General features: G+C 35.7%; 1 protein-coding gene across 1 annotated transcript in view; it reads left to right on the plus strand.

Annotated features, from left to right (window-relative positions):
* LOC124171029 (heterogeneous nuclear ribonucleoprotein Q-like) overlaps positions 1-20620 on the plus strand; it is a 147962-nt gene that overhangs the window by 80981 nt on the left and 46361 nt on the right. The window contains exon 11 of the mRNA XM_046550168.1: positions 15398-15540. Coding sequence (XP_046406124.1) covers positions 15398-15540 — 143 coding nt within the window. The remainder of the gene's footprint in view (positions 1-15397; positions 15541-20620) is intronic.

The raw sequence follows: 20620 nt of genomic DNA on the forward strand, positions 1-20620 counted from the left end.
TTTCTAGTGCTTCCTATGCATATTACAATGTTGTATGACTAGGGGAGGGTGAGGTGCATTTATGGGCTGTAAACTGTGTTGGCACAAGGTTCTCTGCCCCTCCTTTAGTGCTGAAATATTTGAAGGAGGTCGCATGGGGTATTTCTTACTCTCCTATTTAAACTCTAGGTAATTGAATCATACCAAGAAAATATTACAAGTCCATAAAATTTCTCAAATTTCAATCTTCTTGCAGGTTAATAAGCGACTCTGTGTTAATGCTTTTCAAATCAACCATTGGAAGTATGAGGAAGGAAGAGAATAAAGTCACTCAATGATATAAGGAATATTTATCATTGTAAAGTTTCATTTTTAGAGACAATTTTGCATTCTGGAGGTGGAAAGGTCAGGGAAAATACTGTGGTTGTCAACGATGAGATGTGGGGAGCGGTAGTAAAGATATCATCAGTGATATCATAGTTTATAGAGCCCATATTGTGGGCGAATTGATTCCTCTTTTGCCAAATTGAACGGGAAATTGATGATTCTGTGCATTAAGTTCTTGCGTAATTACCTAGCTATCTATCCATGAGGGAGACTGCGTCTGGCTGCCTTTCGTTGGGGAAGTTCTGAATCAAACTGTGTGAGCTTGAACTTAATTTATGAGAGAGTTTGTGAAGGGCTTCAGTTGGTGCATAGTAAGTGTTAAAGTAACGAACAGTATAGAAGAAAAAGAGGCCAGGACTAGCCATGGCAGCAGTGATGACTAGATGAAAATGATGAAATAATTCCACCACATAAAAATGAAGTTTATGCAGACCTCCAAACATGAAGAAATTCTAATCTGTTAAATGATCTGGATTCCCAATTTAGTTCCAATGTATGCAAGTTGGATGCCATGGTGAAAGTGGTGTTTGTTTTTGTTGGTTTACTTTCGTGAACTCTAGAAAATTATACCTCAATACGCTGGCCTCTTTAGTTTTTGGGTTTCATTCTTCACTATATTTAAAATGATGCTCTGTAACATTGACACGTAAAAAATATTTTTATTTTTATTTTAGCACTAGAAATAGGCGTGCCATAGACAGAAATAAATATTGGTGTGGAAGGGGAAAGAAAAAACTAATTAATGATCGAATTAAATTCTTCTTTGGTTTCTGTGTGGGTAAGCATATACCATCCAATCTTCAATCTCTCCATCTACCTCTTTGCCAATGTTTCAATCAAATACTTTTACATCATCATCATGGCCCTTGAAACCTACTGGGTGTGAGGTGCTATGTTTATAAAAATGTCTCTCTTCTCCTCAGCTGACTTTTCAATTGAAAGAAGCTATTTGGTTTGCCCTGTCCATGCTAATTTTTATTTACGATTATGGCGACAGTAATTTTTAGTGGTAAAACTAAGAAAATATTTTCTCTGTATCAATGATACCTTGCATAATTTTCAATGCTGCAGAGAAAGAAACACAAAAACTAAAAACTATATGAGGTTAAGGTACACGCTTTGGGGTATCAAATTTGGGAATTCACACTGGTGAACCAACACTTCCACTAAATATCTTGAGAAATGATAAAACGTGTGTTGTAGGAAAAAAATTTATGCGAATTACAGTGTTTCTCTCTTCATTTCCTCGATAATAGAAGATGCTTCTCTGGTAAGAATCATGCTCCCGTTGGCATAAAAGAAGAGAGACATGCTATAAAAATATGGCACCTCACACACAGTATCAATGGCCCTGATGATGATTAAAAAGTCCTCCATTTTTACATGTGCAAAGAAGATTATGATGGAGTACAGCTGCTGGATGGAGAACCCGCAAAGAATATACAGTACACTCCCGATTACCTGGGCTAATGATGGGGGAAGTGGCACGAATAATTGGAAAACACGGATAATCCAATCTTTACTTTTATTTCTTGTCATTTTTAAAATTTACGTAAATAAAACAATCTATTATTGCTTACGCACATTTTTTATTATTATAGATTACTTTCTGGAATCGTTAAGAGCTTTGTCCTCCCAACCGCGATCTTTTGCGTGGGGATAATGTGATTGTACTCTTATTCCTACTGCTACATGTAATAAATGGTTTCCAAGAACCACACCCATGGCCTCGTGGCCTCGCACCCATGGCTGCGAGGCCACGGATTCAGGAAATTGGTTTGCACGAATCCACTTCGAAACCACTGCACAACATTGGAAACTACACTGACAGGCACCATGACGAGTAGTCACGTCTTGCACAAGTTGCCCAGTCTCCAACTGCTGCGGGCTGTGCTATCCCGCACGGCGGCACCGCTGAGGTACAGCCAGCACCACTTATTAGAGACTTCTCCTCCCTCAGCAAAGTCTTTTCTCCTATTGGCAAGATCTAGCCTCTGAAGAAATTTGCTTACGTTTGAAAAAATTGAATTGCCATGACAATATTTACAATCCAAGTGATCGATTTATTTTCACTTTGTCCATGAATTTCAGGTTACATTGACTAATATAACATACATTTTCAGTGTATTTATAGTCTTTCACTGACAAATTTTTGGCAATTAAAGTTTTTTGCACACGTTAGGGGTTGTGCTACGATTAAAATTCACACTTAGTAATAAGCTTTGAAAGCTCTCTTCCTTCTTCTGACAAATCTTTGGCAATTAAAGTTTTTTGCGCACGTTAGGGGTTGTGCTACGATTAAATTCACACTTAGTAATAAGTTTTGATAGCTCTCTTCCTTCTTCGTGAATGGCTTGCAGTCTTGAATTAATTTCACCCCTCTCTCGGCACAATCATATGAAGACCCTGAATAATTTCAAACCGTTCTTGTAGTCAGGATGTTCATACCATTCTCACGTGAGCACATCAAAGAATGCAGTGCATATTTCCAATTTATTAAATAGCTTTCTCGAATTAGTAGTAGCAAAATTTGATTTAGAAACCTATCAGATCTTTATGTTTATAGAATCCCATCTTCAGTGGATCTTATTTTCCCTCAAATATCCTCAAACGGTGTATCACATTTTCCTTTTAACGCCTAGAAAAGGATCTGTCAAAGAATGACAGGCCTACCAACTCCTTATTACACCAAATATGCAATCCATGCTCCTCTTTGATTGCGTAAGAATTTTACTTCTTCAGTCCAAAGACATTTATCTGAGAGATTAACTGCACTTTCCTCATTGTGTGTTAAAAACTCAATGGCACCGTTCCTCACTATGTCAAACAAACCATCAAGTTTTTTTACGATAGATTCTCTTCATCTCTACAGTAGTTCCCGCTCTCTGTTTATGTCGTTGCATGTTCCTCCATTCTTTGTGTAATTTTTCTAACTTTTCAATTGTCTTAAATTCCGTATTAACAGGAATTCTCATTTTGCTCCATGAATGGAACACATTTCTAACGGTTTTTTGCACTAAGTCTTACACATTTTGAACCCCTTGGATGATAGAAAAAACAAGAGATAACTTCGAATTTCGAATACCTCGAATAAGAGAGTTGACCAAAGGCTATTAAACGTACGTTTCTTCTTCTATTTCCCTTAATGAATGTATAAATAAAAAGATATCCGGTGGAACCTCGATCTATCGTTTTTCAAGGGGATGGACGAAAAAAAATGATGAATGCAGGAGTGTTTCACTAGGTTGCCTCGGCAGCAGGAAACCCTAGATTTTTGCGAGTAATTATGATTTCCCTTACAGGATTCAAACAGGAATTTAGCAGATTAATGGAATATTTTAATTTTATGGAAACAATTTGGGCATATAGTTGATTCAACTAATATCTCTCTCAAATATCCGAAGGGGACACACCTCCTCGCGAAAAAATGATATCATGCCGTCTCGGCATTTACACTGCTACAGTGGATATCTGTCTGATGTATACATTCTTATCTACCAAACACCATTTCAGCGGCACACCCATCTGATACTCGGCTTTATCAAACTTATTTTCAACTGGTAGCTCTCTTTACCCCCATTCCTACTGTCAAGTGCTAGCGGACAATCCGAGGCGTTTTGAAAAATACACGTGCTTCTCCACCACATTTTCTTCTTCTTCAATTATTTTCAGTCCATCTTTGGAAGTTCTCACAAGATATGCAGATGAGTTCGAATTGCTTTCAGGGAGAAACCAAATATCCTGAGAAAATATCCCTTTGTCTGTGACTGTTACAATAGAGATTTATAGTGCAACTCATAAATTGTAACTTGATATATGTTTTCGGAAAAAAATACTACTTCAACTTCGAAAAGCTCAGCTACGAGGATATTGAGTTTCGCCAGAATCCGAAGTCTCCATCGTATTTTGACATTTATTTCCTTGCGTAAAATGCTTGAATAAAGTCAGATATACGTCGTGGTTGGTCTTATTCTTTTTTAAATTATGCCCGTATTACTAATATTTCAATCCAATGAAGGTGTGATATCAATTGCCGAAAGTCATTTTTAGACACCTTTTGTGCTAATAGAGGACTCATGCAGCAGTTGCAGCAGTGGGGGAGAAAGAGGGAAGGGTGAAACACGATTCTATTGCTCTCCTGTAACTTGATATTTTCTTTGGAAGCTTTTGATTTATGGTCTTTGTAATATGAACCCTGCGCGAGCTGGGGCCTTTTGTTTGATTTCGGAGAGGAGGAAAGCATCAGAGGAGGGCCCGAGGGCTGATGGATGGAGGGGGTAGCGGGTTTTGGGAATTGATCTACGTAGTGACTATCCCATGGCACTGATTGTGAGGTTCTCCTGGTGGGGGAAACCGGGGATTTTCGGAGTTTTTCACCCGATCATTTTTGGTTCCCCACGTCGAACTCTTTTCATCACTCTAATCTGCGAATTTGATGTAGTTCGTGAAATTGCCTAAAACAGTGCAGCATGCACTAAACTAACTGGAAGCTCTGGCTGGTTGCAGAATTTTAAACTTAGAGCTGGTGTTTTATTGCTACGATATCAGGTGAATCTGCAAGTGCTGGTAGCATAGTCAACGCTGCAAAATTTTCTGATGAACTGCAATCTGTGATTAAGAGTGGGTCCTTTCCCCCACAACTAGTTTTTAGTGTTGACGAGTCGGAATAGGGTGGTTTCCCATTATTTTTTTATTGCCTAAATCGGAAGATTATTACTCCTGGAGTACCCATTTCACGCTCTTAGATTTTTTAAATTACGCTACCTATTTTTCGCAATTAAACGAAAAGTGAAAATTTTCAAGTGCGTGAAAACACTACGGCTAAGTATGAATGCTGGGAAAACTCCGCAAGTGAGGTGACCTTGGGGCGAGGCTCTGAGCGCTGATACGACGCAGGATGCTAGCAGGTAGCGCTTGGCTTAAATAAGGATTATTAATACCTTATTAAACGAAGAAAACTTTCCGACCTTAGCCAGTTTTAATAGGTGATTATTAAGAGATGTTTCCCTGAGCTCTGTGCCTCATGCATGCATTGGTAATCTCAGACGATGTAAAACTCCTATCTACTCGTATAGAAACTAGGTCCCTGTGACGTCACATGGAGTGATATCGCATGGGCATCAATCTGGCCTTTTTCAAATGAGGTAAAAATTGAACGGTAACATTTGTCTAAACTGGGATTTTTAAAACAAAATAATTTTTGTATTGTGAATACACTAATTGTGGGTAAGGAATCGCAATCAATGCCTTTCGTTTTCTTTGATGAAGGAAACTACCCTATTGTTTCAATTCAAATTGGAGCCAGTAATGATTTATGATTCACTAACATTCCATTAATGAAATGGTATTCGAAGTAGCATTTGCCAGTACATTTAACAGCATTGAAGGGTTAAAATTGACATTGTAGGCTTTCACAACATTAATCATGACACAAGAAGAACAAACTGTTCAAGTCTGTACCCCTAGCATGTAAATCTTGCCAGCAGGAACAAGGTCTTTGCCAAGGAGGGGAGGAGATGGAGGGGAAGTCTCTAGTAAGTGGTGCAGGCCATACCTCAGTGGTGCCGAGGTGTGGGGTAGCACCCTGTGGATGGCATTACGATGGACTTTATCTTGTAAACGCTTAGAGATAGGTGAAAACAAACAGAAATTTGGCCTTTTACTTTCACGTTTTACTTATGAAAAGTACTTTCTCTGCCCCAAAAAACTCAATTGAGGGTCCTCAGTATGTCAGACCCTTGTGCAGGGTTGATAAAAATCATGATTAAAAAAAAAAAAAAATCATTTTTGTTGATTTTTTTTATTTAAATCAGATTTTAATGAATGAAATCAGATTTTATTGATTTAAATGAGATTTTTATGATTCACTATTCATCAAAAATTCAGTTATTTGCAAAACTAACTATTTGGGCAGCATATTGGAGAATGATCGTTTGCAGAAATAATAACAGGCAACATACTTTAAACTTCAACATTTAGTCAATCAGGGGAGAGAACTATGGAAATGCCAATGGTATCAAATTAAAAATTACACCAGCATAATATAAAATTGCCATTGGAAGTATCAAATGTGCAATATTATGCAGTTCTAAAGCATATGAAGTTCAGAAAAATTCTGTAATTGCAACTTTGTATGGTGCCTACGCTTAGAAGTTAAATCAGAAAACAATTTTTTTTCAACGGATACACTAGTATTCTAACCAAAGCCATTTTTTTTTATTTTCATGTTACATGCATTCCTACAGTATCATTTCTATTTAAGAGCCACCATTGTGCTGATAACTGTCGATTCATTGTATTAATTAAGAAATAAAAATCAAAATTATACACTTACAGCTTCCTTTTCTTGACTCTTTAAAAATCAAACATATAGATCACATTATGATTTAAATCACCTGATTTTTTTAAATAAAAATCAAGTTATTTAAATCGTGATTTAAATCAATCAACCCTGCCCTTGGGGCACAGGGTGCCATTATTTTAGAGTGACCGAATTGTAAAACATGAATATAAACCTCATTTGGATCATTTTGAGACTAAACATAACTTTTCTCGATTCTGAAAAATAAGGGCTGGCCTGAGGTACAGAAATTGTGTGTTGACCTGTACCTTGGCCTAGATATCCATATTCCTTATGACAGTAATGAATGTGAACTTCCACAAAAAAAATCTTGGTCTAACACTATAATAAAATTACGCTACACAAGACAATGAAGTGGTCTTAAATGGTATATGTTGTACAGCAAACTCCTGATTATCCAGGCTAATTATTGGGAGAGGCGGCACAAATTTTCAGAAAGCATAATCCAAACTTCGTAAAATCAAATTCTGTAATTTCAAACCTTAATAAGTCACGAAAAATGTTTGCTTTTGTTTCCACTGCCCTTTTTTTGTCTTTTATGGCCTTTTCTTTAACATTTTCAGTGGTTATTTATGCTAGAATTTTTTTAAATTGCTTTTATGTTATTGACTTTATGCTGAAACTTTTCTCAATCCTGAAAAATAAGGACCGGCCTAATGTACAAACATTTGCCATTTAAGACCCCTTCATTGACTTATTTAGCGTACTTTTATCATAAGGTTAGACCATGAATTTTTAGGGAAAGGTCATGCTAATTACTGTCATAAGGAATACGGAATAGGTACCAGCCAACACACAATCTTGAGTCCTCAATTAAACGGAAGTCAAGGATTCTGAAATGTGTAGTTTTCTGTGCAATGGCCTGGGAAGCCAGGGATGTGAGCTTTAGCTTTTAGTTCATGTGAAATTTTTCTCATTTATTTTATCGTCACTGTTAATGTGGCAGATTTGAAACTGTTGTAAAATATCCATCCTAATGAAAAGGGAAGCCATTGGGAAATCTCAATCAGGTATTTAAAACATCTAGTTGGGATCATTTTCTTAATACAGAAGAACCTCACTAATGAAACTTTAAGCAGAGAACCAAAAATAGTTTCATAAGTGAGGAAGTTTCATATGTGAGGTTTTTTGGTATTTAGTATGAAATCATTTTCAATAGGGGCCAGTTAGTTTTCAGGATGTAATTACTCATTTGGAGGCAAGAAATTGAAACCTAATGGTCTTATTTACTAACAGCAACACCACAGATGATGTGTTACTTTAAGAGAAACATAACTTTGCCTTCCTGAACAACATTACCCACGGTTGAACGTCTTGGTTGCATTGCTAGCATTTCCGGCAATTAGCAGCAAGGCTATCATACTGGAGAAATTTTGGAACGGTGACATTAATGTTCACAGAGAAGCCAATTTTCGAAAAAAGTTAGCTCATTAACTGCGGTTTTCAGGAAATTCATTTTACCACCTACGGACAAACCCAAGATTGGAGATTGAAGAAATGAGATACCTGATGAAAGTTATCCAAATTAACCCCATAATTAGAGAGCAAAATTTCACTAATGCATCACGAAGGTTTCACAACCTGTTGGCCCAGTTTCACGTCCTGGCTATGGCACAAACTTTTCAGAGATGGCTGTATCCCTGCATGAGAATAGTGAGAAAGGAACTTCCACTGCAACACACTGTCCAGCAGATGGGACGTTAAGCCCTGTTTAAGCCCATCATTACAACGTGGCTAATTTCAACACAGGGTTTCCATCCTCTCTCCCTTACCTAAAAGCGAAAATGACCCCAGCTGTCGGTTACCTCCCTCTTAATACCATAACATAGATAATACAGAGCACACGGCACCCAGCAGTGGCGTAAGTGTGGGGGGGGATGAGGGAATTGATCTCCGTAAAGCCTCATAGGAAAAAAAATATTTAAAACAATTGTCTACTGTTGGCATTTAGAAACAGTATCTGCTTAAAGTTAAATTTTAAGTGCCAAAATGATGTAAAATATATTTACAGGCACGTCATTTTCTTTTAATTTTCCCGGAATCCCCGTTGCCACGGGGGAGAAGGGAGCCGCCCCCAGGTACTACCATCCCCTTTCCAAAGCATATTCCTAGTTACCCCACTGGCACCGAGGATATTCCGTGATTAAGATTTTTCCGGTGCTTATATCACTTCTTTTAAGTGAGCAATTTAATAACCATGCAACTGCTGTCAGTGATGAATGAACAGAAATAGTTTAAGAGCCCGGAAAAATCACCCCTCTCTATCATGTTTACGCACTAAAGAAGTATTTTCCCATGAAATTTTAGCAATAATAGTAGAATGAACCTACAGGGTATAGCTTCTCTGTCGGCATTCTTCCGCGAATTCAGCGCCGGACACTTCGACTCACAAGCTGCGTGATTTGTCTTCGCGTTACTTTCCTATTTCTGATAACAACACGGAGCACCTTTGTAATTTTATATAATGGTTATAAGCCATTCCTGAGTCGAAAGGAACTGCCTTATCTTTCACGTTTTGAATTTTACTTTAATGATTACGTGACGACTGACAACGTTAGTTATTCACCGAGGGCATTAACACTAACTCTCATTCTGTTAAAAAATAAATGCTTGCTACCAGGTAGAATTAAACTAAAGCTATTCAAGGTCCAACGAGGTTTCATTTAAACCCACTGAGCTACAAGTTGGGTCAGTTTTGATCTACGCGCCTCATAAGACACTTTCCCCGGGTGCAATTCGTCCCGCAGACGTGGGACTAGCCTGCAGAATGAGACCACAAGTGCTGTTTTTGCCATCGTGTCGAATCACCATCGACTTACGTTCATACTGCAAATACCGCAATCTTTTTTGGATGACCTTGGAAACCAAAATTTTGGTATGCGAAGATTTTTAATGGCTCAATTGGGCATTATTTCACTGGGGCGACAGAAAACATAACCTTGGAAAATTTCTAGAAAATCTTCCGTTTGAGATAGATATTCTGTAATTCATAATTCCAGATTGACGATCATCTACTATAGTTAAAATTAATATCTAATGAACAGCATCGCTCATTTCTAAAACTTTTAATTCTTTATTGACATATCTCAGTAATGAGCTCACACTGCTCCCGCTCCTGTGACTAAAATCGGCATGCGTACCTTCTCGTAGAGTTGGTCTGTGACAAGTGATGTAAGTGAGGTATTTTACCTCATTGGACTGGGAAAAATGTTTCGTAACCGAGGTCGTTGTATAAGTGAAAAGTTTCATAACTGAGCCCTTAACGAAAAAAATCTGTTGAAAATTTCAACAGTTAATTGGGGCAACTGTTGAATCCAACAGTAACTGTTAAATCCAACAGTAACTGTTGAAATCCAACAATAACTGTTAAAATTCAGCAGTAACTGTAGAAATTCCAACAGTAACTGATAAATCCCAACAGTAATTGTTGAAATCCAACAGTAACTGTAGAAGATCCAACAGTAACTGTTAAAATCCAACAGTAACTGTTAAAATCCAACATTAACTGTTAAAATCCAACAGTTTTTTCGCTCAGGGAGGTTGGAAATACATGGCTTCATTTGGGGTTATTCATCAGACCAAAAAAAAATCTGTGTATAAGTGAGGTCATTGTATAACTGAGGGTCATATGACCAAGGTTCTACTGTAGTTCTTAATTTCTTTCCCCTTAGTTCTAAGCATCTATTGTGACCATTCCTCAGAAATGACTGATATTTTGAGGTAGGAAAAAGGAGTATTGGAGTAGAGGAGATAGGAAAATGGCAGTAGGGGATTTTTTTTGGATAGACTGACCAGAGAAATGATGGTATACTCCATTTAACAGTTACTAAAAAATCAACAATGGTAAGGGAAATTATTGAAAATTCTTAATGGAGGATTAATTCACCAACTTTGTATTTTCACTCACTAATATTTACTAGACCGCTACCAGAATCAGTGCTATGACTGAGTAAAACCATAATATCAACCAATGCTCTAGTTCCTATATCCTTTCCCAAATGTTAGTGGGCCAAAATACTGTTTGTGTTATACCTATCCAATAATGTTGCAAGAATTTTCAAATAAAATATTAAATTTTCCTTTATTATCTACTTGGAGTTGGTAATTTTTTTATTTGAAGGATGAATTTGTTGTACATTAAAGTGGAGTGATGTACAAAGTACAATGAGCAATTTACAGTTACAATGTGCTGCTAAATATTTTGAATCCTTTGAGACAAAAATGAGATAAAAATTCAAGATTAGAATAAAAGATAATGAGAATCATGGTCAATAGGGAAAATAAATCATTATTTTCTAAACTTATTGCAAACAATAACCATTGATCTGTTTTTAAATGTGTATTTTTATGATTGCAACCACAGTAAAGTCTATTATAGAATTTTGAAATTATAGTCTTTTAAAAAGTGCAAATATTTTTGTTGAGGGTATCCCTTTTGGTTGTTCACCACTTATGTCAGTGATGGTTCCATTATCCCCTCCCCTTTCCACCTTGCTTCCTTTCCATATCCTCCAGAACATTATCACCCCTTCTAATATCCTATATCTTACCAGTTACCGACCGATTTATACTATATTCCAGTAAGTGTAGAAGTATTGGGGATTCAAAGTTGGTTTTCTACTCATTTCAGTTAATTCTAATAAAGGATAATGGTGATTTACTCCACTACTTTCTTAGAAATTTTTGCTAAAATCTAATAGGGCTCTACTTTTTATAGAAACTTTGCTTACTTATTCAGACGTAACTTTATCATGGAAATTTTTTCCCAAAATTTTTTTAATGTATTGCAATGGGATGACAATTACATTATTGATGTGATGATAATCTAGTAAAAATGTCCCCTTTGTTGGAGTATAAATATGTCTCGCCCAATAAAGAAAGTGCTTTACTTAGAATTTCCTCCCCAAAGCTTTCTTGCCAGGAGTAGTCTGTCTTGGAGAAATCTCTTTATCTCTGGAGCCCGTAGAGTGGGAGACCAACACTAGCCACCATGAAACCATTGACATACAATCAAATTTACACATTTTTAAGTGATGTGCTATTGTAGTGTGATCACAGGTATAGTCTTGAGGACAATAATCAGGTCAATGCTTTCAATCATGATCTCATTAGTGGTGAGACATTTGTTATTACCATGCAAATTTTCATTCTTCACCGTTGTGAAATTTTAACATTCCAATCCCTTTGATGTTAACCATCAAACAGGGTGGTATACACATTTTAATGAAATAATATTGTACTCATTTTAATGAAAGAAGTGTCCTACAAAATGTGCACCATTTTGCTTGGGAAATAATTTTGTTTACTGTTATTCTAGCTGATTAGATAACTATTGGATGATGTCATAAATTATTTGTTTATATCAGCTATGATCTGCATCGGCATAATCTGCATCAACCTCAGTGTAAATTGTATTTCAAGCATCTTTTGGTTATGTTGCATAGGAAAACAGAAACTTTTTATTTTATGCTGCTGAGCGGCCAGCCAATTTTTATCTTACTTAGTGCGTATTAATGGAAAATATGAAAAACATAGTTATGATAAATTAAATCACTTAGAGTACTACCCTCCTCCAACTGGGCCAGAAATTACTAGAAATCTGCTGAGGTCGAACAGCCTGTGTGAGTCTGCGTCATATTGGTCGTAGGTTTAAATGCCTAAGTTCAAAATTTGATGATCAGGCTAATAACTTCAGACTGTACTCTTTGAAATCATACCGTTATGAAAAATAATATTACCTTTAGAAAGGTTCAGTGTATATGTTTAGGTTTTTATTACTAAGTGTAATGCTTTCATTTTTCATATACATATAATTATTGACTGCTGAAAATTGAATAGCGATTTATTAGAGGTGCATTGTTACTCATTCAAAATCGATACTAGTTCTTGGCAAATTTTGAGTGTTTCACAATCTTGTTTTGAATGTTGCAGTGAGGAACAGACTTGCCACTAGTGGTGCAGTGGATTAATTAAGCTATACTTTTCAACATATTTAGCTGCCTAATTGTCGTGTCCACATCGCTATTCTTTTAATGAATTTGAAAAAGAAAACACGGGGTACATGCATTATAAATATAGCAAAATTATTGTCATATTTTTGCATCTTCAATCATTGCCTTCCTATAATATGCAAGCTTATTTCCGTTGTAGATTATCTGTGAGGAATGTGTTATGTCTGCTGTAATGGTCTTTTCATATTCCTTTGCTTTAAATGTGAAATATATGTTTATAAAGCATTGATATATCTGACTAATGAAACTTAGTTGATGATTTATCCTTGTGCATTATCAAACTAGGCGAACTAGAATCAATTGGCTATGTGTTAATTCCTTCGTTCAGTAGACTAAAGAAAAGTTTTATGTAGTGTTTCTGTGGGTGTGTTCAAAATTAATGGTATCAGTGTTATTCACTAACTGGGAGGCTTGAACACACTTCATTTTCTAACCAATTTCATGTATGCTTGCGGAAAGATTGTTTCATCAGTGTACAGGCGGTCCTCGACTTTCGTACACTCGACTTTCGTACAGTTCGCACTTTCGTTCGTTCAAAATTGACACCTTTTACTTGACTTCCGTACCCTAAATTCGGACTCTCGGACATTGGTCTGTAATTTTTTTAAATTCCCGCGATGTGTACTGCACATCCCAACATTCAATTGTTTCAAATGGCAGTATATGGGAACAATACGAATGTATACAATGAAGGGAATTGTTGGTATTTGTCTCTAATCTAGGTGATTTATATGAGAGAGAGATTGCCTTCATCAAGAGAAGAAGAAAGCCTTCATTGGAGAGATTTTTCAAAAAAATTAACTAGACATAATCAAACAGTTTTCAATAAAAATAGTAAGATCTTCTTTCTAATTGTGTTTTTTCGTTTGAGTGCTGTTTAATTAATGTACACCTTCAGCAATGATATTGCACGAAATATCACCCGAATTCCGTACATCTTTTGTCTATTTTGAATAACATGCGAAATACATGCGATCACGAATGCCGAATGTCGAATTTTGGTGTAAAAATTAAAGGTATCCAGAGTACAGGTTCAACAATTACATTTTGTTATGCTTCTTGATGTCTTATTATTTATAGTGGACGTAATAAGTGGAGTGTCAACTTAAACGCCAAGAGGAAGTTTCACTCGATAGCCAATGGAGTTCTTGTTTTTTAAACTTTTATTTACATTTTCTGCGTATTTTCGAAAGAAATTAGATGATATGAGGAATTTTATTAGCATGTTATTAAAATTTAGTTGATTGAAATAAAATCCGTGAAAAAAATAGGTTTTAGTACGTATATTCCACTCTTTTGGAACGTAATCCCTAATTAGTATGGAAGTCAATGGTTCGACTTTCGCACATTTTCGGGAATGCATTGTGTGCGAAAGTCGGGGACCGCCTGTATATGAATTTCTGTTAGTGAGAGCATTGCTTATTCTTTGTCGGTAGTTGCATTATTAATAAATTTTGCTCTTTTAGAACTATTTTGCTGTAAATCATAGTACAGTAGCAATGTCAGTATTCAATAGTATCTCTACCCTACATTCTTAAGGATTATAAGTGATGGTTATTATTGTAAGTGGTTGGAGGGAAAGAGAAGTATGTTGGAGGGGAATTTCTAGATAACGTTAGCAATTGTGTCTAGGTTTCTCAGAAAGATACTGGCTATTTTCCTTCCAGATATTGGAAGTTATTTATGGTATTCTTTCATTTATGTTTTGTGAATTTACATCACATAACACTTTTAGTTAGATTTCAAAGTGAAATGGTTGATTGAATTTTCTCCTCTATAAATATATTGTTTAGGTTGTTAGAGAAAATTTTATTGTCTTTGTGGTTACTAGGTGTGGCGTAAAATACAATTCTGTCGTTTGTTCGAAATGAGTGCAGGCAGTGTGAGTTAGGCTCAGTTAATGTTGATTGATCTTTTGAGGAATAGTTATACGTTTGATAGGGAAATAATTTCTTGTTAAAATGAAAAAAATATTGATAATTACATATGAAGTCCTATTTCTTAGTCCTTTAAAAAATATTGTTCTATGATTGCCATGATTTGAAGTATTTTGATTGTGTTATCTGCATTATTTGACTGAAATGCGTAAGATTCAATCCTAGGGAGGTATGTTATTAGTACTTCCTCATTTGGTTTAAATTAATCATGATAAAGCTATTTGGGCATGCCACATTGTATACAGCATGTTTTTCCTTGAAATATATTGTAGCTAAGTTGAAATGATTTTCTGTCAAGTGACTCAAATCTTTGTCCAAGAAGTAAAATGGAATTATAAATCAGCATATCTGAATGCTAACATTGCATGATGCATTTACATTGTTGGTGCTTTTAAGTATACCTTGTGCACTTCCTGTATGTATTCTTCTTGGCTAAATTGTTGCATGACAATATAAAACTGATATATACCCTACACATCAGGGTTGTAGGATGGTTGGTTGGCATTCAGCATTGTGGAATAAAGGTAAGTAAGGGTAAAAATACAATTAGTTCATTATGCTTTCGAGAAAGTAGTGATTTCCATGTGAATTTATAATAGTGTCCATACGTAGCTGATAGTGGAAGTAGATAGTTTCTTGGCCAAAATTCTCTTTTCCTGGCATGCCTTCAAAATTTATCGTCTACTCCCGGCTAAATTGAGTCTTTATCTTTTGATTTTTAGATGTCGATTTCGAGTATTATGGTTATGGCGATTATCGTGGTGGATACAGCGACCCATATTATGATGACTATTACAGATATGAAGATTTTTATTATGACTACCTTCCCCCACCACCAAGAGGAGTGATTCGACGACCAATGCCGGTGTGTGACTCAACTGTTATGTAACGTCCTATTTTCTAAGTGTAATACTCGTTAAAATATATCAGTTTTTAACATTGGTATGGTGCTCATTTGCCTTAGTCACGTAGTAACTCTACAAAGCCTTCCAATAGTTATGAAGTCAAATGGCTAGCACATGAAGTAAATTGGGGTTTGAAATTTCTTTACTGCCGAGTGACATGCCATTTACAGCTATTTTATAACTTTTGCTTTCTAGTAATTTCATAATATTTGTGCTTGCAGATTTCAGTGGTATGTTTTTGGTATCCTCTCTGAGATATGGCAATATTCCAAAATATACAGGGTTATCCAAAACATGGGAGACGTTAGGGATCTATTTCCATGCAGTTTTTGAATCCTAGTGCATCAGCTGCGTTTCATTTGGAATTTTTTTTTATAGTTAATTATCTGGTGTATGCCTATTTTTGGGTTATAAGTAACAGCTTATGTTTTCCTGCTTTGCTTTTTTGTTGCTGTAGTGCTTTAGAATTAATCTAGGCAGGTGTAGATGCTTTTGTCACCCTTCCCAGTTCCTATGCTTAACCTGCTGCATTTGGATAACCCTGCTGTGGATGTATATTTTGCTTAGGTTTTATTTGTTTTAAGTTTTTCAGTAGTTCACTGCTATTTATCATTGTTATTTTGTTACTTACGAATTTGTTGTTGACTTTGTTCCAGGAAATTGATTAAAGGTTTAGTGGCCTTCAATTTACATTGAAAATCTGAGGTTCCTATATAGTAGTGATAATTGTTACACAGAATTTCTACGTTTAGTAATTAAGTGACAACTGAAGAACAGAAAGTTTTATGTGTTTAGGTTTTTCTCAAAGGGATTAAAACAATTGTGAATGTTGTTAAATGTACTTAACTATACTTTCCTAAATGGGAGTTGATTCTGAAAAAATGATCTTATTTGGAAATTATAGTTTTTAGTTTTTCATTTGATACTGATTTTGCTCAATTTGACTGCCATTTTTAAGTCAAATTTTGGCTGATTAGTATCGTTTGATGAAAATTCAGCAATAACTATCAGTGAAAATTTAGGGTAATATTTAAGTATCATGGCTGTGACTAAGTGTACTTATATTTAGTGCAGTATGTCTTGAAGCTAATACTTTCAATATATTATAGATATTTTACTTCATCAGAAATAATTAACATGTTGTGGCAGTTATTGATATGCTGTTCATCCAATAATCTTTTATGGCGGGACTTATCTATAGCAATTTTACTACTTCATCCTCCATGATTAGCAGGCCTCTGTATAGTAATTAAAAATGATAGAAATTCCCAAGGTAGCTGCATCAAAATTGGAAAATTCATTATTGCTTTTCTCTATTCTCAAATTTATTTGGGCTCTTAGCATTAGCTACATAATGTGCTGATTTTTTAGAACTTATGTATCAGCAGTCAATCATTGTTCTGAAGTGTATTTGACTGTGAGAATTGTGAGAGCTGCTTTCATTGATATGATTGTGTGGATATGTGAATGATGTCTAATTTCAGTGGCTAGACATTTAAACTGTGTTTTTTGCTGTATTTCTTTGCACTATCGTATAACTTGTGAATGCCATGCAATTGAAGTTACTGAAGTTGGCATGGAATGAGATCAGTGCATCAGGAGTACATGTACAGTACATGAGAAGTACATCATAAGTGACCTACAAATGAGACGGTTCTTTTGCAATGGAGCTAACTATACACTAGGATATGTTTATCTTGATTGTGTAATGTCACTTTTGCCATGGCTTATCATGTAACCTTTAGTAGGCAATTTCATTTATTTTTAATTTTTTTTTAACCGGACAGTTGTTTGAAATCTTAAATAGTGCAAATCTTTCAAGTGAAGTCTTGTGTTTTGTATTGCACCTAAATTTGAAGGCCACTTGTATTCATGACAAGAGTTGAAGGTGAATTCAGTAATTATTACCATGTGTACTGGTGAAAATATTTCTAATGTGCCTCCTTAGCATTATCCACTTCTAAAACTATCTTTGCATCTCCATATCATCATGGTTTTTATTGGAATCTCCTTATCATCATATTGGAATTCAGATGCGGTGCATTTTTGTGCCTTTTTATCCAAAGATTTAGCTAAACCTGAAGTTAATGCTTGCTTTATATAATCCCATGTTGCATCGTATGCCATGTATTTGACCATCATTCTATATTTTATTCTCATGTTTCATAGTGACAGATTTTATCCCAGTATTGTTTAATGGCTATAAAATCAAGAACAAAAAAACCTGTTTGATCATTTGCGAAGACAATTCTGAATAAAGTTAATCTATCAAGGCAGTTTAACCATCATTGGATTTTGATTTGGTGAGTTCATTTTATATCTAATGAAAAGTAATTCCAGTTTTTGTAGTTGGTGTTAAAGAAAACTTCTTAGAGAGACACTTGAAAAAGAGGTAAAAAATCAGGAAAGTATAATGTGGGACTAGGCTGAAGGAATTATACCCATTGCTCTCAAGGAGGGGTGAATAAAATATCTGGAGTGAAATAAAAGTACCTATATAAAAATTTTTATCATGTACGTGATCTTTCCGTAAAAATAAAATTTTATGAGATAGTATCAATATAATCCATTCATTTCTACATTTCATTGCCATGTTACTTACTACATAGTTATTACTGTGATATTTGTTGTATTTATGTTATGAATTTAGGCCACAAGATTTAAAAGGGTCCAATCTTTTTATTCACTTTATAATGTTATTACTTATTTGCCTTTCATGGGAAAATATTTTTTTTAACTTGCTGCTCCATTTCTATGAGTGGTCCTCGCACTACACTGTGGGTGAGGAAGAGGAGAAATCAAGTGGGATGAAGTGGAATAAATGGTTTATCATATGCACCCATGTCTCGTATAGCGCATTTTCGATTAGCGCCATTTCGATATAGCGCCAATTTGTTCCTCTGGGAAACATCGCAACACAGTGTAGCCTAATCAAAAAACTTGAATGCTCTCATGATAAAACGTGAACTTGCGCTAAGTACACACGAAATTGATATCATTTTATGCATATCAATAGTATTGCTTGCCTCAAATCTTCTTTTTTGTTTATATATTAATTGAAATCCATTGCTGTGCAATGGCCAAAAGTATTACTCGTCATGCAGTACAGTTAGCCAACCTACCGAAGTTATTTATCTCACCTCCGTAACAGAATGAAATAAGTGAATTTAGGTCATTAATTAAGCATGGAGATAGTGGAAATGAGATTTTTGAAAGCAACAGGGTTTTGAGATGTAATTTTTGCCATCATAGGTTATTGGGCGAATTGACTTCAACGTTGAGGGTCTACGCTAAAGCCTTCAAGGTCATCGGTATTCACGGGGGAGAAATGGAGTGGTGGCCGAGTTTTGTATGAATAGCATCAACACTTAGAAGGGTCCGCTAGAGAGTCTCAAACACAATGGCTTCATTCCCTTCTACCAGTCATAGGCCCTTGTTTTAGGCCTTAAGTGTTCAGTAGTGAAAAATCGATGGCTCTTTAGTTGTAAAAATAAACTAAGAGATAACTTTTGGCCTTCTTTTTGCTATATTGCATAAAGTACTTTTGTGAAAAAGCCTCATAATTGGATTCAGTCAACTGAAAAGTATGAATAGAGGGCCAACTCTATATGTCACCTAAAATCTTCTAGTAGGGTACGTTTTTATATGTTGGCCAGTAAAAGTTTTTGTGTTGAGAATTTTTTATTGTATGCTCAAGTATCATAGGCCTGTCTACAAACAATTTGAAAAAAAAAGAGTGAATGGATTACTTTTAGCTTTCCTGATGAATTAAATAAATTTAGGTCTCTCTCTTGGCTCAATGTCTCACTTTAGATGAGAAATTCTGCTCAGGCTAAAATACTTAAGCCCCATATCATGTGATTCATCTGCTATTCAGATGTGAAGCATGGAGTCAGGTTGTATCTGTCTACAGTTAATGTTATTCATGGACTGTATTTTATCGTTTAGAAACTAATAGGAATGTTCTCTAGTATGGAGTAGGTTCTTGGGAACCCAATAAGTAATATTCCATTAAATTGTCCTCATAAAATTTATGGACTAGTCCCATGTTTCATTCTTATAACTTAGATATGAACTATTTATGTTGGACGGATTTATGAAATGGTGTGATTTTGATTGTGGAATGGGGAGATACAAATAGGGATGGTTGGACTGAATATATAGGATCCAAATATCCACAGATATTGCCCTTCACCGATACATCAGATCCGAAGTAACGGAAAGCATCGAATCTGGATCTGAAATTTTAAGTCAAGGCTTCAGTGAATGCAACGCTCCACAAGAGTGGAAGCTCTGGAAGGGGCTATGTGACAGAATTTCAGCCATGGAAATTTTTCAGGCAAATTACAACAGCCACATAGTATGAATCTTTTGTAGAGACCAGAACCTTAATCATAGGGGGAGATAATCATAGCCTTAACCATCAGGGGAGGAGGATAATAACCACCTCTAAAGTAACTATGTTGCAGATTTCACAAAACCACTAACCCATTCCCTTGGTATTAATATCAAGTTACATGAGAACAATGGAAACATTATTCTTCCCTGCACCTTCTCACTGACTGACCTTTTTCAGCCTACCTGCTTCAAATTACCCCATCTCCGTGGGCAACTGGTATGTGAGTCACCCAGTGGACCTAAACGAGGCTAACGATAGCTTTCGGTAATTAGATGACATATACAATGTTCAAAAAAGAATGAGACGAAACATGATGCATTTCTGACAGTATTTACGTATTTTAAGCTTTAATTGATTGATATGAAGCTTTTTAATTACAATGAGGCTATACCAATACTCAACAGTGTCCAAACAGCACAATTTTCAATAAAACTAGTGTTGCATGAGCACACTCACATAAGACAAGACCAACTTGAAAGTAGAAACGCAAACTAGGTACTTGCATTGCATAGCTTGCCTGGCTTTGGCTTGAAGCGTACGATGTCACAAAATTGCAAGATCCCCTAGATGTTGGTCCCCTAGCTCCTTCCTTTGTAGCCTTGTTGCTTGAAAGACTGAGGGAGCACGTTCATTCCCCTCCA

This window comes from Ischnura elegans, chromosome X (assembly GCF_921293095.1).
Source record: "Ischnura elegans chromosome X, ioIscEleg1.1, whole genome shotgun sequence".
Taxonomy (NCBI): domain Eukaryota; kingdom Metazoa; phylum Arthropoda; class Insecta; order Odonata; family Coenagrionidae; genus Ischnura; species Ischnura elegans.